Below are 26,234 nucleotides of genomic sequence, written 5' to 3' on the forward strand. Positions count from 1 at the left end.
GGTTAAGATATCTCATACGTTTTTTGTGTTCTGCTCCGGAAACGAAATCTGACGGATTTATGGATGGACGGATGGAAAGACGGCACCCATTCCTGCATCCCCCTGCCACGAAGTGAGGTGAGGTGAAATTGGGTTTAACGTCGCGTCCAAGATTATTGCACTTATATAGCGACGTGCATGTTTGTGTGCGTGGCTGCTTGTACTAGTCCGGACTGATGCCAATTTATAGTGTTAGCTCACTGAGATACCATGCAGCAGTTTAACATGAATACCCCACTCAGACACAGTATACTGACTCCGAGACGACCAGTCCTTGTTTTAGCCCCCTAAATGCCGAGCGCCAGACAGGGTAACAACAAGTACAATCTTTTAACGTCTTAGTGTATGACGGGGCCGGGGATCGAACCCCGGACCTTCCGCTCTACCACAAGACCACGGAGGCGGTCTGCCACGAAGTGGGCGAGCTAGATTTGAACCACGATCGTAGCTCTCTGCCCAAGGGACGCATCTCTGCACATCGAATTGCAGCGCCATCAACGATTGGGCCACTGTATCCCAGAATGAGTAAGAACTGATTAAAAAACCCATCACATCATAAACAAAGGCATTTTGGTCTTAAAATGGTTTTATTAAACTTTTCCATAATTCATGGTTACACAGTGTAAATGTACATACACGTTTTAGTAACATGCTGGCTGGCCTGCGTAGTGTAATGTTGAGCACCATTGACCCCATAATACTGCTCTCGGAACACCGGGAATAAACTGCTCAACGTTTGGTAGGGATATTCCAAATACACCCAACTGATTACTTAGGACACACAGATCCATATATACCACTAAAAAAAAGTTAAAGAACACCATATTGTTTTCTTGTCATGTGATAACATTAAATATAGTGGGGTGTTCCTTAACTTCTTTTGAGTAGCATAGTATGAAATATCTGTCTCTATCAAATAATGAGTAGTATAGTGTTATGTAACATAATACAACAGCTGACTGAAAGTTAGTTGTAATATACACAAACATTAATTGGTTTAATTGCTTGAAATGAAACCTGCTAAGTGGCCATAAGTGACCTCAGGAAAATATTGTTTCAGAAATTGTCAAGCAACTGTCACATACAGCTACTTAAATCAGGATTGTGAAGGAGGAAAACTCCCACATAGAACTAATTTTACATTTGAATTGAACTGTTTTCTGTTTATTTTCAGAGCTTCAGATAGCTCACAGTTAAAAATATATATGGTGAAACATGGATATAGTATTGATGCGGAGAAATAATCTATTTAGGGACCGACCATATATTCTGTGGGTGGTAGGGGGTTGGGGGGATATTATCCCCTCTAAAAACATTTGTCCCAGAAAATTCTTGGAACAAAATAATTATGTTTCAGACTGTCTGCCACAAAAAACTTCACTCCCTCCCCCCCCCCACCAGGTGTTTTTCCAGAAAGAATATTCAGGCCCCCCCCACCCCCCTCAAAATAAAATCGTCAGTCCCTTACAATATATGAATGGCTTCAGGTACTGACATGCAAGTCAGCAGTGTGCATGCTATAGTCTACCCAGGTCATGAAATGGGGATTACTAGCTCTGTGTGGAAACTGACAAACATGGAAAATACCTGTTCAATATGCATATATGTTGGCCAGTTTACAAGCATAGTGTCCTACACAAAGATTAATGTGTCCATGAACAACCATAATTACCTATATTCAAATAATGCCAATGTTGAAACAATGTATAAGGTGAGATAGTACATGACAAATCAACTTGAACCCATCCAGGAAGATAATAATTGAAAAGGTATGTTAAGTTGCATATTTGTGTGTGTCCTATGTTGTATGCCTGTGTGTGTCACATGTGTGTGCTCGTATGCAGGTTCGAGAAAAAAATATATCACAACAAAACTCCCAGGCCCTTAGATGGAAATTATGGCCTTAATGTTGTTCCATACATGCTTCACATTTTCATGCTTCACATTTTCATTACAGCTTGGACCTGTGATTGGACATCTCTTTTCTCCCACTCAAATACTCAAGCTCAAATTCAAATTCAACTCAACAAAAGCATATCCCATGTGCTGGTAAAAAACATGGTGAATAAAACAAAAACTGTAATAGTAACATAACAAACACAAACAGAACCATTACCCTACAATTAAGAATCCCATATTGTATAATATTCAACAAACACAAAGATTGACACTATACTACTCAAAATAAGTTAAGGACCCCTAATTCTTTCATATTACTCTAGTAATCTGTCAGATGGAACAATCGCAATATGAATGAATCGGGTGATCCTTTGCTTATTTTTAGTATTATAAGTAGGCAATGTGAAGGCGTTTGACAAGCCAATCAGGTCTCAGTTCATTAATCAATACGTGTTCATATTCAAATTATCAATCAGACCTAATGGCACACAACTGATGTCAAGTTCTCATTTTCCAGATCTAAAATATTTTTTCCAGATTTGGTAGGATTGAGGCCCAATTATCCATATCCCAAAGCTGGGCTGAATTATAATATTTATACAAACTAGGTAGTCTTGTTTTGGTTTTCAGAGGCCTATTTTTGTCCAAATACAAACACATCTATCACCTCACTGTAAACGTTTTAACCACCTGGGACCCGCTTCACAAAGAGATCTTAGCGCTAAGACGGTCGTAAGACTATGTTAAAAGTATGGGAGTTATGGATGTCGTAGCGCTACGATCGCTTTGTGAAACGGCCCCTGGACCTTTCAACCAGGCATCTCCCCCAAGAGGTACAGAGACAGGACTCTACCACAAGTAAATTCCTAAACATGCACACAAATTTTCTGCCTCTCACTGAATGTACTCCTATTTCTCTCGCGTCTATTTGCAATATTTATGCGTCGCAGGATTTCGCTTCTGGTAATCCCCGAGGCACAAGAGGCTTCTAGAGATAAAACGATATAGTAAGGTCAAGGTACGATATGTATTGCGATAGGTAGGTCACGATACGATACATATCGCAAAACCCATATTTACATCACAATCACGTGGAAACTTGACTTTCAATATTTCGGAGCAGGTTCAAAAGAAACACATGTAGACATATGTTCGTAGTGGGTATTGGGATTAGTAAACTTGAAATGCTAATTACAGCACATTTTGTAATATTTGACTGCCAAAAAACGCTGGGGGCAGGGGCATTGAACAAGTAGTATGTAATTTAATTTAGCAAGTGTATTGTATCGATACAGAAAAAAACGTATTGCGTATTGTATCGTCGCATGAAAACTCACGATGCACTGTTGTATCGTTTCATCCAATGAAGCTTCACACTACTCAAGTCCACACTTCTCTTCCTACGACATGCCTACACCTAAGTCACATGCCTACATCGAAGTCACATGCCTACATCGAAGTCACATGCCTACATCGAAGTCAGAGCAAGAGACGGAGTATGGTTCATACTATCTTTAGCCCACCCGAGCTGGGTGTGACAGGCAAACACATTAACCAATAGGCTACCCGACATCTCAGGACACATTTTGCAAGATGGTTGTCTGATTTCATACCAAGTGCACACTACTTTTTTTATTATCTTTCTTTAACAAGATCTCATTAACTTATGATCAAAGTGCATAGTTTCAAGAGTGAGTGAGTTGGGTTTAACCCCGCTTTTAACAGTATTCCAGTTATATCGCAGCATGTCAGCTTAATTTGGGAGGAAAGCCCGAAGTGATGCAGGTCTCAGACGTTTACCGCTTCGGTGAAACCCACGAGCACGGGTATGGTGCCGACAAACCTAGAAACATAATCGGGGTGAACCGGGATTCGAACCCACGATCATAGGTTTCTGGCGTGCCCAGGGATGCAACTCTGCACAGCGAATCACGGCGCCTTAGACATCTGGGCCACCCCGGCCCTTAGTTTCATGAAAAACTTCTATTTCTTTATTTTACCTGTAAAAAAACAACAACAAAAGAACTCTCTAGGTGTCACATTTTCTGATATTACAAACATCCTAGCCATCCCTATTGAGACCACCTTTGATTTATAAGCTTGAAACACAATTTATTGTTATTATCACATTACAAAATGTGATCAGAATTACACCCGTCAATCATGGTTACCTTCAACGATTCTCATTATGTGACACTGATCCACACAGTCACACATATCACTAACATGTTATACAGTTTATCATAAATCTACATGACATTGCACTCAAGGCAGAGAAACATTACATTATCTACAATGGGAGATGAGAAGGAAGCATTTCGACTTCAGCACCAATACGAGGTGCCTTAAAGGCCGTTTACCCCTTTTTAATCGGCCATATATTGCCTTTTTCGGGTTTTTTCACTCATCTGAGTCTTAATCTGCAGATCAGCCAAAGATCTTCCTACCTTGCAGCACATAGTGTAGAATAAACCTTAAAGGTTACTAGACACCAAGGGTCAGCACAAGTTCAAGGTCACACATGTTGTGTTCATCAGATACTAAGCATCGGAACCTATCCCAATACCAATTCTTGTACAACGTTCAAGAAATGTCATGTCAAGGTCAAGACAATGAAGGTCACATGAAAATAAAGGTCAAGGTCGTATGTGGTGTCTTCACATCAATACTCAGTGTTTCAACACCTTGTTCATAATCTCACATCCTCACTCACTCCAAGCCTTTACCACATCGGGTTGGACTTGGCTCTGGGCACCAACGTGGACATCTGCCTGACCGCCTGCACCTGCTGCGCAGGCTGCACTGACTGGGTGTACATCCCGTGAAGGTCCGACGCCTCGAGGAGGGAATACTCAATCTGGCAGTCAAATGTGTGCTCGAAGGATTTCAGGAATGGATAGATTGCGTCGGATATTTTGATTGTCTTTCTCAGTTCCGTGGATAGGGATGTGACTTCTTTGCCTTCGATTCCACACGGGACTATGTGTTTATACCAGTCCAAGTCTGTGTCACAATTGACAGAAATTCCGTGGGTTGTCACGTAGCGACTACCATGCACACCTGCAACAGACATACATCAAAATAGATCATTACGCATGTTGAACTACAAACATGAAATCTCATACAAAGCAATTGCAGCCATCTTGTGACTCCAATCACGTGACAAGCCCTTATGTGCTGACACAAAACAAGTTCAGTTTTGCTCAGTCTCATTAAAATCAGACCTCAGTTCTCGCTACCGCTAAACAAAGATCTGAGGACATCCCATTACGGGTCACATCAGGACGACCTTGCGCGAACTTTGACCAACCAATGGAATGACCAATCAGAAGGCAGCTTTCTTGTGCTTTCCGACACAAATTTCAAATTGGCGACTACGCTTCGAAACATATTTTGACAAATTCTCGATTACAAATTTGACCCCTGAACAAAATAACATTCTGGAATCGCTAAAAGATGGTCTACATTGTATGGATTCAGTCGTTAAACCCGTAACTATCCTTCGGAATACACCATGTTAAAGTTTTCGAGATTGCATGACTAGAAATCACATTCCGACTGTCACTTTCATAATCTGGTAAGCGACGCACTGATTGGTCGAATGAAAGGTCGTTCTGACGTGACCCCTAATGGGATGTCTTCAGATCTTTGTTTAGCGGTAGTGAGAACTAAGGATTGATTTTAATGAGATTGCAAAGCTTGCATAAATGCTGTGTAGGTGTATTCAAAAGAATAAAACTAAACGTTACCGGTGCACACAAACATGATGTTAATTGTTTCCGGTCCACTGAGAGACAAGTTCTGATTGATTTAGATATCAAAACAACAGATGGTAGTTCCAGCCGACATATCAGCACATTCATTTGCAATCATCAGCATGATCTGATTCTGCATTGAAACAGCATTGACCTTAGCCAAAACCAAATCATTTTTTCAACAAAAGCATATAATCAATTACTTTTATGTACATCAACTGTATTCAAATGTCATCATGGCCTACATTTATGAAATAAACTGAATTGAATTGAATACTTTCATGTTTGGATTCTTTTTATGTGTGGTCGCTTATTGTTGTTCAATTATTGTTGACAAAATAATTATTCAGGATCTTTGAATGAGATTGAGGGCGTTGGGCTCAACGCCGCTTTTAACAGTATTCCAGTTATATCACCGCGTGTCAGCTTAATGTGGGAGGAAAGCCTGAAGTGATGCAGGTCTCAGATGTTTACCACTTCGGGAAACCCACGAGCACGGGTATGGTGCTGACAACCTAGAAATATAATCGGGGCGAAGCGGGATTTGAACTTCTAGCGTGCCCAAGGGACGCAACTCTGCAAAGCGAATCACTGTGCCTTAGACGACTGGGCCAACCGTGCCCCTAGTTTAACAACAGAAGCTGATGAGTGTGTTCTATGTTACTTGAAATTCTATAGATTAGACTTTAATTCAAAATATTAAACATCACATTTCAGTTGGAACTTTCTTTGTTTGAATTTGGAGGGTTTCTACAACAAAGCTACACTTGATGAGTCTGAAAAATACGGCTGTTTGGGTGTCCATGAAAACTAATATACCGTATTCGAGGTAATAAGCGCCCAGAGCGCTCTCAACATTAGAAATAGAGGGCTCTTATCAAAATATTATTTTGGTGAAAAAAATGAGTTTCGTGGTTTATCCTGACAGCCTGAAATGTTTATATGACCGATGTATTTTTCCAGAATTTAATTGCCAAAATTAAGGGTGCATAAATAAGTCTGTGTACATTGATCAATCGGAAGGGGTGCTAATTGGGATTGTTCACTAGCCAATATATTAGCAAATATCGCCCTGGGCGCTTATTAGAGCGGGGCACTTATTACGTAGAATACAGTAGGTTAAAAACAAGATTGCAAGGTCTACCTGGTACGATGCAACATATCTTGTACACAGGGCTCCAGATGATGTCAATCAATGACAAAGAGTTTTTAGGTGGTTAGAAGTGACCTAAAAAAACTGGTTTTGAATACTTCAGATATATGAGGGCCAAACAGACATTCCGTGAAGGTCATGTTTAAATAAGTCGAACAAAAGATGGCCCTTGATATCTCTTAACAACGAAGAGAAACTGATATAGTCTCACGACATATTTCTCCTGTCCATCAACCCCGGTAGATGGCAAGGTCAACAGGTCATTGTCAAGGACGATGATATAAGCAGCCGACTTCTTTGTTTGGTGTCACACTTGATGATTTCATACCAAATAGATCCAATACAAAATCTCTAGTTTCAACCCTGCTATCCATGACACATTCTTTTATCATTCAGGTTGGTTATCAGTCCTTGCAGTATTCCACGGCCGATTATGTTCTGTGGTCAATTATGCAACCAAACTGATAATTCTGCACACATTTCTGCAAAACTTTTGAGCTTAATTTTCGTGTATTTTGTCTATTGCATCTGTTTGACTAGTACACATTTTTCTGATAAACTTATCCATTTTTTTGTTTGTTTGTTTGTTGTCTAACGTAACACTCGGCAATATTCCAGCTATATGACGGCGGTCTGTAAATAATCGAGTCTGGACCAGACAACCCACTGATTGACATCATGAGCATCGATCCACGCATTTGGGATATGATGACATGTATCGACCAAGTCAGTGAGCCTGACCACCTGATCCCATAAGTCGCCTCTTACAACAAGCATAGTCGCCTTTTACAGCAAGCATGGGTTGCTGAAGACCTATTCTACCCCGGATCTTCATGGGGCAATTATCCATGGCTAGAATAGCTGAAGTGAATCTGACAATCACCAGTGTAAACATACAAATGTACAGTTTTGGTAAGCAATAATACAACTAGACTGCAAAATTAAATGGATTCACTTAGCCATTTATCAAAACGTATAATTTCAAAGATCATTTGTAAATTATATTGTCTTTTTAGTTTCAGTTACTATGCAATCGTAACATGTTTAAAATCAGCTTACAAGTTAAAAATTCTTCAAGGAATTTGTTGAATTCTGTGGCAGAAAAATGCAAATTTCTGCACTATTTCCGCACCAAAAGTGATTTTCTGCAAGAAAGGGCTTTTCTGCATATTATTTTCCAACAACGGAATCCTGGAAAATAGTGAGGACTGGGTTATCTCCCAAACGACAAACAGGATCAGGGGGTCTTCAGCAACCCATGCTTGTTGTAAGAGACGACAAACAGGATCGGGGGGTCTTCAGCAACCCATGCTTGTTGTAAGAGACGACAAACAGGATCAGGGGGTCTTCAGCAACCCATGCTTGTTGCAAGAGACGACAAACAGGATCAGGGGGTCTTCAGCAACCCATGCTTGTTGCAAGAGACGACAAACAGGATCAGGGGGTCTTCAGCAACCCATGCTTGTTGCAAGAGACGACAAACAGGATCAGGGGGTCTTCAGCAACCCATGCTTGCCATTAAAGGCGACTATGCTTGTCGTAAGAGGCGACTAACAGGATCGGGTGGTCAGGCTCGCTGACTTGGTTGATGCATGTCATCGATCCCAATTGCGTACATCGATGCTCATTTCAATCACAGGACTGTCTGGTCCAGACCTGATGATTTACAGACTGTCGAAATATAGCTGGAATATTGCTGAGTGCGGCGTTAAACAACAAAGAAATAAACAGTGCATTACTCACTAGACATATGCTCAAAAACTTAAAGAAATTGCAGTTAAAAAAATTCAAATTTATCCCTCAAATCTGAACCTGCTAGACCAAGTTTTCTTGGATGGGTGGGCTTGTAGACCTAATTGGCACTGTATTACATAGTTCTGTTTTTGTATAATTGTTTGTTGCATCTTGTATACAATTGTATTAAATTGTACATAATGCACGGATGCATGGAATGACACTGATCAAGATCAGACCAGGGCCCACTTGCACAAAGTGATCTTAGCGCTAAGACTATTGTACACCTATGTTAAAGTATGGGAGTTACAATCATCTTAGCGCTAAGATCGCTTTGTGCAAGTGGGCCCAGACTTGCACAACATTACATCAAATGTCATGTGTCCTATCTGAGTACATAGTTAATAAATGGTACTTCATATTTATTCATTGACAATTGGAGTGATAGACATGATAGTGTCATGAAAATATATAATATGAAACCATTACGTGAAATTGTATCTACCAGCTTATATGCCAAATAATGTTCAGGACGATGTCATGTATCAACCGCAAACAGCCAGGGTCTCACTACATATACATATGCCAGACCCGTGAAGATCCGGGGTAGAATAGGTCTTCAGCAACCCATGCTTGTCTCCCCCGTGAAGATCCAGGGTAGGATAGGTCTTCAGCAACCCATGCTTGTCTCCCCTGTGAAGATCCAGGGTAGGATAGGTCTTCAGCAACTCAAGATTGCCATAAAAGGCAACTATGCTTGTCCTGAGAGGCGACAAACGGGATCGGGTGGTCAGGCTCACTGACTTGGTTGATGCATGTCATTGCATCTCAATTGCGTGTATATGCGATAATGCGCAAACATATTCAGACTGTATATTCTTCACAAATATCAATAATGCGGAAACATATTCAGACTTTATATTCCTAACATATATCGATAATGCAAAAACATATTCAGACTTTATATTCCTCACATTATTGATAATACGGACACATATTCAGACTATATATTCCTAACATATATTGATAATGCGCAAACATATTCAGACTTTATATTCCTCACATATATCGATAATGCGCAAACATATTCAGACTTTATATTCCTCACATTATTGATAATGCTCAAACATAATTTCAATAATAGAAAGGCATTAAAAGAATGTCAGACTTACATTTTGTTTGCTGTTCAGTATATATGCTACTCAAAACAAGTTTAGGAATAGTCACAGTTGAATGGCTGTGTGTTGCAATACTGAAAGAGTCTTTATAAAAAGAATTTTGGTTTACTTTAACACATTCAGATAAAAATCTCTATGCATTTCAAAAATGCAAAGGTATTCGGAACTATGTGTAATTTCTAAATATGGCCCAACCAGTGTGACAACTGACACATGCTTGTGTGTTCTATTGTTAATACTGTGGTCAGCTGGCGGTCAAGAAGGGGATAAGTGGACAATAATGGACGGAGGGAGGGGACAATGGACAAATAATGACCAGATTCTTATCTAGGATTCTAAACTAAGTGACCCTGACATGCAAACTGGGAAAATATCTTCTTTTTACTCCGTCCTAAATTTCCTAAATTCGGAGGTTTTTAAAATTGCACTCGGTGCAATAATAAAAAATAAACTTAACATTAAAGCCTCTTCCTCTATACTGGGCCCACTTGCACAAAGCGATCTTAGCACTACAACAATCATAACTCCGTACTCTAACATTGACTTATGATAGTCCTAGCGCTAAGATCACTTTGTGCACGTGGGCCCTGGTCTTATCAGTGATCTACAAAGCCAGCACATTAGTTATACAATATTAAATGAATTTTGACATTTTTATTCCAATCTGAATATTTACTGACATTTGCTGCAGATTTGGGGCCTCTGAGCAGGTCAAGATAAATCCCTGGATAGTCATAGTAAATTCTTAAAATTATTAAAAAAAACCTCATTACTGTATATACCCAATAGACTAGACCCATGGGAGGAAAACTGTATTGAATATACGCTAATGATAACTTGGGGGGTTAAATACTCAAGGGCTACATAAACATTGAGCCTTTTTAGAACTTTTCTACATTACGTAAACCCAACAAGCCTACCCATCGTACCATGACTCACTCACTCACCCTTCTATCATCTTATACAGTGACCCCTATTTTTTCAACCTCTTACACTATCAATGACAGACATCTTAACAGGGCCGTAAACACTTAGGTAAACTAAGTGTCGTCCTCAACCCATTCAACTCAAACCTTTGTAGACACACACACAAAACATTTCCCAGACAATTGTAAGGGATATCTCACCAGTCTAGCTGACACGTGCAAGCTTAGATTCGTCTTCAACGACCTTGACATACTGCCCTTGAAATGTGAAACAACTCCATCTACTGAAATAATCACTCATGTTGCCACTGTGAAAAATCATTCTATTTCAGTCCTTGTTTTTTCAGGTCAAAAGATTCTCTTACGAAACGTTTTATACATTATTCATAAACCTTTAACATGCTCTTATGCAAAAAGAAAACATTTGAAAATTATGAAATTTTGTTTTTATGGATTATAGCTTCATCTTGCAAAATAGTATGCCAATATTCTCTCCGAAGATTTGAGTAAAAAAGCTCTTGATTTTTTTCTCTTTTTAATTCAAAATTCTTTCAATGGCAACTTGTGTCATAGAATCAAAGACTGATTTGTCAAGATGCATAATTTTCTTATTCAGTCAGGCCTTTTTCAAATCAAGGTTCACGGTTGGCCCCGGGTTCACGGTTGGCCCCAGGTTCACGGTTGGCCCCCATTAATTGATTAGTGAAAAAAACCAAAAACTTGAAAAGCAGTTCAGAGCTACAGATAAGCAGCATATTTGCATAAAATACCCCCCCCCCCCCCCCCCAAATATTCAAAACCCAATTACTTTCAAATAACTTGCATACAGAAACGCATGAATTACATGAAAAAGGCAAATGTATGAAAAAGGCAAATGTATAAAAAACTGCATGCGTAAATACCCAATGAAGCTTTTTCAGCATGCGTACAAAGGAGCTAATTTCCAAAACACAATTACGAGCTTATTTACTTTCAAGCCTATATATTTAAAACAGTTATCATAGTTATGTACATCTAAAACATTATTTCGCTTTTTTAAAATCTTAAAATGTTCACTAATTTTGGGAAAAACCTAATAGAGTGATGAATAGATGAGTGAAAACATATTAGTTACCCAATGAAAAATGTAATATCCCAAATAAAATAGAAACCCTAGAGTAAAAACTCAGTTGCTCAAAAAGTTATCTCGAGCTCTGGCAGTTTTTTTTCTTAAATTCTGCTGACCAGAAATAATCAAAATGTAAAAAAATGCAATCATTTAATGTTGCTATGAAGATATATTCTTTAAAAGGCCATAAATAAAACGTATCCAGGCCCCTACTTTTGTTTAAATAACTACTAACATGTTTAGAAAATAAATAAATTTGAAAATGGAATCATAATTTTTTTTATTGATCTACTAATTGATCAACTGACCTAATTTTTCAGGCTGCAAATCCATAAACCTCAAAAAGAGTTTGGGGTAGAATAGGTCTACAGTGAGTGAGTAGGGTTTAACGCCGCTTTTAGCAATATTCCAGCAATATCATGGCGGAGACACCAGAAATGGGCTTCACACATTGTACCCATGTCGGGGAATAGGTCAGCAACCCATGCTTGTCGTAAGAGGCGATTAACGGGATCGGGTGGTGTGGCTCGCTGACTTGGTTGATGCATGTCATCGATCCCAATGGTGTGGATCACTGCTCATGATGTCAATCACTGGATTGTCTGGTCCACACTATATTATTTACAGACTGAAGTCATATAGCTGGAATACTGCCGAGTGCGTAGATAAACAACAAATAAACAAAAATACAAACTTTAATGATGGCTTTATCAGGACAGTAAATCTCTCATCGACATGTCAAGCTAGCCAGTTATATCAAGTCACAGCCAATATAGACAGGATGACACCACCGCAAAAGCACTTCAAAATATAATCTTCATCAACATCAAAGAAAAAAGAATTTTTCACAAAATTACAAAAATATCAGCTGGCCTATATATGAGGAGCTGGTTACTTCCTGTCTGGCTCCAGATCTATCTGGTGTTGGTCAGTATGCAGGGTCAAGGTCACAGCGGTGTGCACCTGTCACTACCTGACTTGTAATCAGTTCAATGTCAGGTGACACGTGAGCATCGACTTCCAGCACTGGGTCAGTGCATGACAACCATCCCACTGTTTGATTTCACTGAACTCGATATTACTAGTCTAGTTCTCAGGTCAGTGTCAAAGTGCTTGTTGCAGTGACAAGGCACAGGCAGCTCAAGTGAGCCGTCGACAACATCGTCCAAACGTCAATCCAGACCCCAAATAAGTATTGATGTCTTAAGCTCAGAAAGTAAAGAAGTATAGATGTCTTATTATACCCTGTTCACAAGCATATTATTTACTTATGTAAGTGAGTGAGTTGGGTTTAACGCCACTTTTAACAGTATTCCAGTTATGTCACAGCGTGTCAGCTTAATGTGGGTGGAAAGCCCGAAGTATTGCAGGTCTCAGACGTTTACCGCTTTGATGAAACCCACGAGCACGGGTATGGTGCTGACAAACCTAGAAACATAATCGGGGCGAACCGGGATTCGAACCCACAATCATAGGTTTCTGGCGTGCCCAAGGGGCGCAACTCTGCACAGCGAATCGCGGCGCTTTAGACGACTGGGCCACCCATGTCCCCTACAAACTTAAGTAATTTTATACATGTGTAACTATACATACGTGCATATATGTAAATTTACAAAGCATTCGCATGACAATCAACTTAGGTGTGTAAATAAAGTATGTAAATTGTGTAAGGCACACCTATTCGTCAGTCTGTTCACAACTTTCAACACAACACAGGTTGTTTTCCAACCAAAGTTGAATGAGAAGAAAGTACTTCACCGAAAAATTTGATAAAGCAGCATGTGTTCGATTTAATCTGCACATAAATTCTTCACATACAGCTCATCAAAGTTGGCAAACATCTTTCCACACATATTTCAAGAAACAAATACTTTCTCCGGGAAAATGATATTGCCCTGACAACAATAAGCATTGCTATCCTAAATTGGTATTAATCTCAGCAAAAGACATCCTTCAACCTGAAGACGCCTTGACACAGAAAATGAGACTGGCTGGTCAAGCAAGTCGACAAAAGGAAGTCATGGGTCATGACTAATTACAGGTGGGGTGCAGGCCAAAGTCCACACCACCTGTCCGGCACGTAGAGAGGGTGATACGTGTTTTACAACAGGTACACAGGCAAACTCTGGACTGTCGACAGAACCCAGTATATATCACTATATATGTCAGTCAGACAGTCATGATGGGGAGATAAGCTGGTCGAGCAATGTGCAGGATCGAAGTCCAGTGTTGCGAAACTGGATTAGTTCCTTAGGAACACAATTGTTTACTGCTGGGTCAACTATATTTCTTGTTCTGGTTTTTATGATCAACATGATCAATATGCCAAATTTGTTGTTGGTTGTTTTGTTGTTTAACGCCGCACTCAGCAATATTCCAGCTATATGATGGCGGTCTGTAAATAATCGAGTCTGGACAGATAGTCCAGTGATTGATATCATGAGCATCAATCCACGCAATTGGGATCGATGACAAGCATCAACCAAGTCAGCAAGTCTGACCACCCGATCCCGTTAGTCGCCTCTTACGACAAGCATAGTCGCCTTTTACAGCAAGAATGGGTTGCTGAAGACCTATTCTACCCCGGATCTGTTATTATGAGGACTAGTAGACTGACATGTAGTTTCTATTGCTGTGTTTAATTCTTATCCATTCATCACAGAGAAGGAAGTTATCCTGATTGTTATAGACGAGAAGTTTGTTCTCCCTGATACGATTGCAATATGCTGGAAAATGTATTCAGTGTTGCGTTTAGTTCAAATTTATTGTACTTTTTGAGCAAATGAGTTTTCACTCGAAGGATTCTATTTTAATTGGGTTATTAAATTTTTCATTGTGTAACCAATCACTCGTCTATTCATCACATTTTTAAATTAAAAAAAAATGAAATAATGTTTTAGATACATATACCACGGTTCTAAATATAAGCTAGACTCGGAAAGTAAATTAGCTCGTAATTGTGTTTCTGAAATTAGATCTGTTGTATGCAATTTGCATGCTAAAAAAGCTTTACTGGGTACATGTATTTACGCATGCTGATTTCAAACAAATGAGTTTGTCATTGAATGCATGCATTTCTGTATGCAAGTTAATTGAAAGTGATTGGATTTTGAATATTTTTGGGGGGTATTTTACTCAAATACGCAATGGATTTTAAATAGTTTGGGGGGTATTTTACGCAAATAGGCATTAGATTTTGAATAGTTGTTTTTTGGTTGTTGTTTTTTTTTTTGGGGGGGGGGGGTATTTTACGCAAATACGCATATGATTTTGAATAGTTTAGGGGGGTACTTTACGCAAATACGCATTTGATTTTGGATTGTTTTTTGTTTTTTTACGCAAATAAGCGTTGGATTTTGAATAAATTTGAGGGGTATTCTAAGCAAATAGGCATTGGATTATGAATAGTTTTGGGGGGGTAGTTTACGCAAATACGCAGCTTATCTGTAGCTCTGGTACTTTAGTTATATATAATCAGGTGTCGTCTAATTGCAGCCTGGCCCTGACTCACACCACTAATGACACACTGAGTCTGTCCCATGTCAAAGTCCTACCCAGCCCCCACAGATGTCCGTCAGTGATAGTGTGATGGGCGTGCGTACTTCACTTATCTGTGCTAATGTATGGTACAACCTAAATTAATTACATTTTTCAACCTACGTGGACTAGAAAATGTCTGCTGGGAAATTGTTGATTTGTGAGTGCTGTAGCATGTGTGTTTTATTGCATTGCCAACTGCAACATTTCAGATCTATAACATCTTCCCGAAGCAAGAGAGTTAACTGACTTTAAAAGTCCAGTTTCCACCCTTGCCGAACTTGGCTTGAATTACTGGGCTCGATCGTAGCGCCACCAGTGGCTATTACCAGTTATGTCCCCTCTAAGCCTCTCCTATGGACCAACGAGACTCCGTCTCTCGTATCACTTGCGTTTGCTTCACCCAAAATGGTGGCGCCCAGTCAGGGCGATCTGATCGATAATCAATATCTATATTGTGATAAAACGGGTCTTACATCGCAAAAAGGCATCAAATCACATGAGCACCTTGATTAAAAACATGAAAAGATTTGGAAAATATCTGCTGACATCGAGTTAGCGGTGCACATGCTTTGCAAATCCTGCAATCGACCGAAATCTGCACGACAGTTTACGAACCGGATTTCAATTTCGGTGCGCAATTTTGATTTGACTATGCATAGACTCATTAGTCCAGCCAAAATGTAACTCCATAATACCAGCCTAGTTCGGCAAGGGTGGAAACGGGACTTTTGTAGTCAGTTAACTCCCTAGCCTCAGGAAGATGGATCTATAACTGCGGGAAGGATTGACGTTGGATTTGGGTTGGGAAGGCGTAAGGTGACAAAAAGGACTAGATGGTCTGAGGCTCAGTGACCAGGGCCACACACCAAAATCAATCTTAGCACTACGACTGCCGTAAGTCGATGTTAAAGTGTAGGAAATATGATCGCCTTAGCGCTACAACTGCCGTAAGCCGATGTTAAAAGTGAAGGAGTTACGATCGGCTTAGCGCTCGTCTGCCGTAAGTCTATGTTAAAGTGTAGGAGTTACGATCGTCTTGTTGCTCGTCTGCCGTAAGTCTATGTTAAAGTGTAGGAGTTACGATCGTCTTAGCGCTCGTCTGCCGTAAGTCTATGTTAAAGTGTAGGAGTTACGATCGTCTTAGCTCTATGGTTGCTTAAAGGAACGGTGTCCTTGTTTATTGAGTATCATCGTACTACAGTGGCACTGGATTGTGCTCATTGTATCAATCACTGGTTTGGAAACTACTTACAAACTGATTCAATATGGCTAGAATATTGCTGATTGCAGTGTTCAAAACGAGGACACACTCACAGGCAACAGTGAAACAAGCATGGGGTACTGGGGACCTGCTGTCAGATGAGCTAAAAAAAGGCATGTTTGTTTGTTTGTTGTTGTTGTTTAAGCCGCACTCAACAATATTCCAACTATTTGACGTCTATTGCAAATAATCAAGTCAGGGCCAGACATTCCATCATTTGACATCATGAGCATCAATCTACACAATTGGGATATGATGACATGCATCAACCAGAAGTCAGTGAGCCGGGACACCTGATACTGTTCTTGCAACAAGCATGGGTTGCTAAAATGCTAAGATGGAAATGAGTGAGTGATTTGGTCCTAATGCCAAATAGAAACTAACAGTTTAGCCCACTAGTCCTTATAACAACATACAGCAAAACCTTTATAAAGGGCTAATCTAAACTAGTCCTTAGGATACCTCAACTATTGGGCAGATTGGCAAGGACTAAAGGACTAGTGCCAACTTCTAACGCTGAATGCTGCTTTGAACAGTATTTCCCTTATATCACGACGTGTCAGCTTAATGTAGGAAGGAAGTCTGAATAAAAAACAGGTCTCAGACGTTTTGGTAAAACCCATGACAACGGATATGGTGCTGACAAACCTAGATGCATAATCAGGTCAAACTGGAATTCGAACCCACAATAATAGGTTTCTGGTGTGCCAAAGGGACACAACTCTGCACAGCAATTTGGTGCCTTAGGGAAACGAATGTGTATGTTTTTTCACACTGCTTTTAGCAATATTTCAGCAATATCAGGGCAGGGAACACCAGAAATGGGCTTCACACACTGTACCCTTGTCAGGAATTGAACCCGGGTCTTCGGCGTGACGAGTGAACGCTTTAACCACTAGGCTACCCGACAGCCCCCTAAGGGAAGTGAAGCATGGGTGTAGCCGTGTTTGGGAGAACTGGTATGAATGGTATCTCGTCATGTAAAGAAACAAGGCAACACACAGTAATACACCACACAATCGACATATTGTCTTTTTCTCAGAGCTGCAGATAAGCTTTCGGTTATTTTAGTATTTTAACTTGGTGTTTGACTGGACATCCAGAATTTTTAGAGGGTATTTTTTTACCCATTTGTTTCTTGACATTAGGGTATTTTAACTTGAAAACCTGTTTCGTAACAATCCTCAATGTACATGTAGAAGTATACCCGTCTGCACGCTGCTCTCTTTCTGGGAAGCCATTTTTGTTTGAAAAACTTAATTTGTAATAAAGGTGCTATTTTTTTCATCACCAATCAGCGACTGTTCAAGAAACAATATGTACATTGACTAGGCACAATGTGCTTTTCAAATGGCATCTATCAGTACGTTTGTCAAACAAGCTCTTCCTAATGTAACTGTCGGTAAGTTAATTTTGCGATCGGCTGCTACACAGTCATATTATCTAACAGTTGTAACATACATATTCCTTTAATCTAATGGTTGTAATATATCCATTAACTTCATAATAGTGTGTTTTATAGTTTTGGTTGCATATTTGATACGCTTGGATTTGATTTGTATGCATATTTCAGTTTTTATGCAAATACGCAACTTATCTCCAGCTATTTTCTTAGAGAAATCTGAGACATTAGACCTCTTTTCTTCCAGTCAGCAACAGGTGTGTCTCGCACCAAAAATGTGCAAATAAATCATATTGTCAGACATTGATTGCTTCGTCAATAAAACATGACATCTGTCAACTATACGCTCGACAAGTTATTGCTATTCATACTCTGAAAGCCATTTCATCATGCATGCAGAATATTGGATAACATTATATGCATGAAAACTTAAACAACCCCGCTATATAGCTCACTGATGTAGCATACATATGTACAGACCCGTGAAGATCCGGGGTGAATAGATCTTCAGCAACCCATTTCGACTATGCTTGTCGCAAGAGGCGACCAACGGGATCAGTTGGTCGGACTCACTGACTTGGTAGATGCATGTCATCGATCCCAATTGCATGGATCGATGTGCATGACGTCAATCACTGGAATATTGCTGAGTGCGGCGTTAAACAACAAACAACCAAACTAACAACTACTAATGTCTGCAAACTAGACGACTAGAATGTGTTAGGGCTGAGATGAGTCCAAATTTACTACCTGGGTACCGATCCCCCTATTACCCGACCCTACCCTACCCGGGTACCTGCTGTAGGTCTCAAGAGATTGGTACAAACTGTCCGATTGGGAAATGTTTGACCGTAGCCCTGGCAAAATGTATTTAGATGCACCTATAAAATGATCTGGTCATTCATACACTGAGGTTTGTTGAATGTTTTATCTTTATTCAAACATATCAAAGTCAGAAGGAATGGGTGCATAGTCAGATAGAAATGGGAACATTAGTGACTTTTATTGTGACCATAGAGTTTTAGATAAGTTTTGTCATTAAACAATATATCACATGACTAACCACGGGTCCGGGTAGTCCTGTGGGTACCCGGGTCCTGCTCAGTACCCACCCGACCCGAGTACCCGAGTTACCCGTCCCAGCCCTAGAAAATGTCATAACACAGACATAGCAAACAAATAGAGAAGTTCACCCGAGTGATCTTTGATATCAAATACATCAACAAAGTCCATGAAAGTTTAAAAATCTGAGTCTTGAAGAGTTTTAACTCTAATGGATGACTGTCCAGAGCTATATGACTAAATCTGAATCCAAGACAAATTTCAGCCTTTAGGTTTTTGAAAACAGTGGTAGAAACTAACATTATAACACTAGTCCTTAAAATGATAACATAAAGCAAAACCCTTAAGAATGTCAAATTTCTACTTGTCCTTATGATACCTTAACCATTGGGCAGTTTGGCAAGGACTACAGGACTAAAGTACTCACGGAAATGAAAAATAACTGTTTTTTCGACCTCAGATCTTAAATAAATGCAGTTAATATACAAAATATGTAAATATTCAAACAACTAAATTAGTACTAATTGGGCCGTGGCACAAATACAGCGTATCAAATGTTTTTATGCCTTTTTACACGTAAAAGTGTGTATAAATGTGAATAAAACAGACTATTGTGAAACAGGGCATAACCAGGTGTAAGTAGATCAAGGTGACCTATGACACCTTGACGACAGGTGAGAACAGGTGCATAATGCCTTTAGTCGGTTTCTGCTATGTCAATTTGGACTTACTTTTATTTTTGAATGTTGAAAGTGCCAACAAATTACCTCCTGCAAAGTACATTTTGTATTGTTCACTGAGATCAAACTAGCAAATCCAGACTAGTACTTTTCGAGTTGTTTTGGTATTTTGTATTTACAGCTATGTAACACTTTGTGTCGATTTTTAAATTGAGAAAAACAGGTTTTTTTCATTTCCGTGAGTACTTTAGTGCCAATTTCTAATGCTGGAAAATATAATAATAGGATATCTATATAGCCTACACGTACAGGAATATGCAACAACATCTTCCACAGCTTTTATGAAATTTTTCAATTCCATGCCATGAACAAATTAATATGATGGTTCTACACACAGTAGGGATGTGTCTGTGAAGTAAGTAGGGATGGCTATTGGAGGTTTAAAGTGTATTGAAATATTTTGCAATGCACACGGCCATATTATACTTACCTCCCCACCCCCAGATAGCAAATGGTTGATCCCTTAGGGGCCATATTGAAACACTTAACAGAAGTGAAGAGACCGACAAAGCTCCAGATAAGCTTTTGGTGTTGTGGGTATTTTACCCATGCATTTTAAAATCACTGGGTATCAGTAATTCTATCTGGGTATTCAAATTTCTGTTACCCACTAGTTTTTACACATGTGGGTATTTAAGTTAAATATTTAAAAACACTGTTCATCTAGTCCCTGCAAACTGGTGTCGTGTAGGTTCGAGAGCTTTATAGGACTCAAAAATACCACGATACTTCCACAAGAAAGTGTGATGGCAAATGATCATGATGTAACTGTCGTCGTGGAGTTTGGCAAGGTTGACGGGATGCCCGTTTATAATTTCAAAATAAGTTGCTGATTTGCTAATCGAATGCGCAGGGTTACTTCACAATATTTTGATGATACGCACAAGTTGTATTTTTGTAGCGTATCTGTAATGTTCGTTGCGTATTTGATACACTTGGATTTTATTTTACTGCGTATTTCTGCATTTCTGATGCATATTTTACGCAGATACGCAGCTTATCTGGAGCTCTGGACCGAGAACAGACCAAGTAATAACTCGAATAATGATAGCAAATGTGCGCAATAGCTCCATGCACTTCACTTAAACATCATATGCTCTTAGTCCGGCAATGCTATATATATACAAGGATGAGGTAGGATATGGACATGCTTTGTTCCCCTAGATTTTCATAATTTAAAAAATTCCCAAACTTGACAATGTCCATATGAATGGGATTTAGACTTTGCAAGTTTGAGGCACTAGCACCAAATGAGTCTTTTTAACTGCTGTCCTTCGCCGGGCAGTTAATGGAAGACCATGGGCTTCTGCAAATGATAATGCCCTGAAAAATAGCGTTACCCTATACTATAACCATGTGTGTGTATAATCTGAGATTGAAGGACTCACCAATAGCACCAATCTTGCGATCATTCACCCACACACCAGTGTCCTGTGTTGTTTTCGCTGACACACCAAAATGCTTGCACATTCCGATCATTGTTTTTTCCAAACTGGCAATGTACCACTTCATGCTTGGTTCAAAATGCTTCAGATTCAAGATGGGATACGCGACCAGCTGACCTGGTCCATGGAACGTGATCAACCCTCCACGATTGGTTCGGAAAAATTCCGCCCCGAGAGTTTTCAATTTTTTTTCATCATCGGCATCGTACCCCGACGTTCTGATTCCGGTTGTGTAAACTGGATTGTGCTCTACAAGAAGAATAGTGTCACTTCCAACTGATTTTCCAGCAAGTTCATCAAAATGTTGCCGAGCATAGCGCTGCTGGACGTCTGAAGCGGCCATGAAGCCCATGCGTCCTAGGTTGATCACCTGGACGACTCGCTTTGCAATGGACATGGCTCTTAACTTGCTGCTGCAAATAACAAATACGTAGTAAGTAAACTGTGATAGTTTAAACTGACAGGTTGTTGCTGAAACATCTCAACAGTGTTTGGGTAAAATTCAGTCATGCCCCCATCCAAAGGACAAATGGACTGACCTCATAATGTTTTGGATTTTTGTTTCGGACAAATATATTTTCAGTCAGTGCTGCAGGGAATAACTGTTGGAGCCAAACGATTTTTGGGAAACCCAACAATTTTTTTAACAACATCCAGCATATTCAGAGTAATTGGAATATTTCCTTTAGGGGGCAAAACCAGAGGACTAACTATGTATAACCAACACTTTTGGGAACAAAAAATATCCCAGGTCCCCCAAGAACATCAAATAGTCGCCCCAAAGTGATGAAGTCGGAGCGAGACTAACATACAAAAACATGTCAGTGAATGCTAGGTATGGAAGCAAACTTTTACATCCGTGGGCAGAATGAGCCCCCTATTATAGAAGCTGCATGCTTGCAGCATGCCAGAGGTACTGAAGCTCACCTTTAGTCAGTGTTATAAAACTTGGATGTGCAAAACCAGCTTAATTGTCTTTAAACAATCCGACCAAATAATGGATATGATACAAGATTTTTACATTAATATTTAAAGGCAAGTCTCTTTTTCCTCCTATCATTATTGGTCTTTCTTTGCTTCAATACAATTCTTACGCATGACCGAATATACTTCAACCCTGTGGTACTGTGGCATTCATCGTATCGCGGCATTTGTGATTTCCAGTTGATAACGCAGGACACGCCTCTGATCAGATGTCTATTTATGCAAATCAGCAACCGGGAAATTCTTGCTTCTAAACAATTTCAATTTCCATGGAATGTTGCGTCTGCTGTAAGTAAGGATTTATTAACGCATTGATACTTACTTCTGGGATCTTTTTAATATTGCCTTACCCCAATCTATCAATGGACAACGGTAAAACCCACAGTTCCCCAGGGAAACTTTCTCTAGCAACCTGAACGAGATTATCGGAAGCACAAGGTAACGGAAACACATTTTTTCCCCCACTCTGTGGCCAGAATCTATAGGAAATCATAAGGGCCATAATGTCATACTTAGAAATATGTTTTTCACTAGCAACCAAATGATGAATACATACCACATTCGACGTAATACATGGCGCTCTCAAAATTAGAAATAGGGGGCTCTTATTAGAATATAATTTTAGTGAGAAAAAACAGATTTATACACGACAGATATATTTTCCAGAATTTAACTGCCCATAATTAAAGGTGCATATAACACACGAGTGTGTATTTTACACACGAGTGTGTATTTTACACGAATAAATAAGTCTTGTGTGTACATTGATCAGTCGGAAGGGGTGCTAATTTGGATTGTTCACTTGCCAATATATATTAACAAATATCGCCGTGGGCGCTTATTGGAGTGGGGCGCTTATTACGTCAAATATGGTACTAGGAGTGCTTTTTATATATATATATATATTGATAACTTTTAACATTTTTCCATTTTTTTGACAAACTATTTTCATCCCATTGTTTTTTAAACAAAAAAATTGTAAAATATCTTTTCTGATATTTTGTTGATTTTAAAAAATATTTTTTCTTACTTTTCGGAAATTATGCATTCAGAATTCAGAATTTTACTTGTGCTGTCTTTTCTGGACAAATCACTGAAGTCTGGCATCATCATACTTAGTGGTAGGTAGAATTATATCCTTTTTGTTTTTGTCCAATTCAGACCTACATACACAATTTTTCCCTGTACCATGATACAAATGAATTCACTCCCTTGTCAAACTGACTTTCACTCTGTATGACTAACGTAATTAATTATCTTTTATCAGTAATATATGCATATTCAGATAAAATAAATGACATCTGATATAGTGAGTGCATTTTGTTCCATTTAGAGTACATAACAAGTACAACGATACCCCAAGGTTGCAGGCTACATGTTGAATAAATCAAGGGGGATTAGAATAATTCAATCATTATTATACAATTTTTGACATAATAATCTCGGATACATTTTTTTCATTTTCTTATTCTCATTTCCTGACAGTTGAATGGTACACAATATTTGTTTATAGTAAATTAAATATAAGAGATTTTTCTTCTAGAATAAAACTAAACAGAAAGTTCATCACATTAATATTTTTCAGCTGTTCGTTAGTTCAAGATGATTTAGATCCTTCTTCATCTGAAAAGGTTTCATAACCTCCACTTTCTGTCCGATTAAACAATTTAAATGTCAAAATACACCATTACTCAAATTTGAAGAAAGACATTCTACGTAAATCTAGTCTAATTATATTTCACGCATAAAAACGTCATGGTAAAATATAAAAGGTGCAATGTTGTACTTACTTTGAGCCGCTAAATGAATGATGAGGGCAACGTAGTGTGAAACTCACTCGACGAAGACGTACGCAGAGACTATGCTGATACTATGACAAAGGACTAGCCCGTGCAGAGTGCAGCAGCAGTGATTGCACGAGGCACTGTCAAAATGTGTACGTGACAATCAGCGCGTACACATGCACATGTGACCCGTCGGATATATTGGAAAATATATACGCCACAACCTGTTAACTGAGCGAGTGTGCGGCAGCCAAGCTTGCAACTGTTCACAAACAGGATCTGTCACAAAATCTGATCACAATCTCAATGCGTGGTGACAAGATATACACACATTTTAGAGTTGTTTACATCGTCGTGATAAGTGTCGCGTTCAGTGTCGGCGACGTCGATTGGTCCATGTCGCAGATAAAGCCGAAATTTAAACCAATGAACGCCCTCTAAAGGAATGCTACCCATGCGATTAACGCATGCTACTAGATAACAACTTATAATATAGAAAATAGTACCGTAGACGTCTGCTGTCTACAATGACCTAAAATTGTACGTATCGCTGGAATGATTGGATTGTACTTGATTAAACCTGTTTGGGTGAGTATGTGTGTTGACAGTACTAAGTCTCTCTATGTTCCTTGTCCTAACAACACTGCGCGGTATCAGTAGTGGGGCCTGACAGTCATTTCTTCTTGATAATGGATCGGTGGGCGAGAGGCGATTGTGATGCTTGTCACGTACGAAACAATTATATCCGACTGTTTATCAGTTGTGCCTGTCCGATTTTTTCATTCTATAGACGGAGGCGGTAAAATAAGAGCTAACAATATCTATTTTATTGCTTCCTTGTCATACACGATAACGCCTGTGGTTACACAATTTGTCCCCATATGTGATTTTACGTGTGGTTCTACTCTTATTTTTCACTTTTCAAACACTTCACAAATTTCACGTAAATAGTGAGCTATCAAACTCCCATGAACATACAGTGCGTGCTTGTTTGTTGTTTTACGCTGCATTCAGCAACAACCCAGCTCTTCAAACAAATACCACTTATTGAACATCGGAAGATGAAACGATTCCCAATCGTTCCATGATTATCTACAAGACCTGGGACTGACTGGTTGTGATACCTGTCCATACGGAGCTGTCAGCTTCTCTTGCACCCCTTCCAACCGCTGACGGCGGATTTTGACGCCAATCTCTCTGAAAGCCGACCACACTGAACTTAACGTTGTTTTACGCGACATCATAGAAACATTTTAAACTATGTTTTAAATATTCTTTATTTCCAGAATCAAGGTTGTACAGAGTAGCTTAAACAGGAAAGTTAATAACTGCATAATATATATATATATATATATATATATATATATATATATATATATATATATATGCACAAGATTTTCAGGTATATATGTTCAGTGAGACAGTGAGAAAACAGCCTTTTTCCTGTAGTGATGGGCGGTCGGGTAGCCTAGTGGTTAAAGGGTTCGCTCGTCACGCCGAAGACCCGGGTTCGATTCCCGACATGGGTACAATGTGTGAAGCCCATTTCTGGTGTCCCCCGCCGTGATATTGCTGGAATGTTGCTAAAAGCGGCGTAAAACCTCACTCACTCACTCCTGTAGTGATCTGTTCTGCAAATCCGTGGATAATCTTGGCATGCGACACCGTCACAGCACTTTTTAAGCATGTTCTGAACCCTGAAGGTACAAACAGAAGACGAAAGGAAGTGTCCACATTGGCGCATTGGAATGACTACCTGAGTGACGTGAACGGTATTCAAATGAAATGAAACTTGGTATTTTTCATGAAGATTTTGATGGGGAACATACAAATGAGACTTATAATGCATTTTCTTTAGGTTTTAGAGGTAATATATGATTTGATATCCCTGAAGGGAGGCATTACATTTTAATCTGCAATTGATCTTGTGTTTGTACATTTAGCACAGTGCAGGCACAAATGCAAAACTGTGGTTTTAAACTAAAAAATAATACACTATGCCTGTTTTATGGGTGTTATTCGCCATGTTTCAGAGGGGGAATCAAGGCTGCAGTTCTCCGACATATTGATGTTCGCCACTGGATCTGAATCCATACCACATTGTGGATTTGATACAAACCCATGACTTGAGTTTCTGCCAGATTCACCAGACATGATATCTAGATATCCAACGGCCAATACCTGCAGCTGCATTTAAAAATTGCCTGTTACCTACGATGAATAC

At 39.4% G+C, this 26,234-nt stretch overlaps 1 protein-coding gene across 1 annotated transcript; it reads right to left on the reverse strand.

The window, feature by feature from the left end:
- Positions 1–607: 607 nt before the first annotated feature.
- On the reverse strand, positions 608–24,385 carry LOC124144036 (putative lipoyltransferase 2, mitochondrial). The gene is made up of 3 exons (XM_046513251.2): positions 24,017–24,385; positions 21,186–21,655; positions 608–4,998 (listed from the first exon to the last, which is right to left on the reverse strand). The coding sequence occupies exons 2-3, from the start codon at positions 21,637–21,639 to the stop codon at positions 4,661–4,663; spliced, it is 792 nt and encodes a 263-aa protein (XP_046369207.1). The 5' UTR covers positions 21,640–21,655; positions 24,017–24,385; the 3' UTR covers positions 608–4,660.
- Positions 24,386–26,234: the final 1,849 nt, after the last annotated feature.

This window comes from Haliotis rufescens, unplaced genomic scaffold (genome assembly GCF_023055435.1).
Source record: "Haliotis rufescens isolate VD_foot unplaced genomic scaffold, xgHalRufe1.0.p SCAF_52, whole genome shotgun sequence".
Taxonomy (NCBI): Eukaryota; Metazoa; Mollusca; class Gastropoda; order Lepetellida; family Haliotidae; genus Haliotis; species Haliotis rufescens.

Excerpts from the sequence above, each read along its gene's own strand:
- LOC124144036 (XM_046513251.2), bottom strand. The coding sequence starts at position 21,639 with ATGTCCATTGCAAAGCGAGTCGTCCAGGTGATCAACCTAGGACGCATG. Across the intron at positions 4,999-21,185 it reads TCGCAAGATTGGTGCTATTG|GTGTGCATGGTAGTCGCTAC; the intron begins GTGAGTCCTTCA and ends TGTCTGTTGCAG.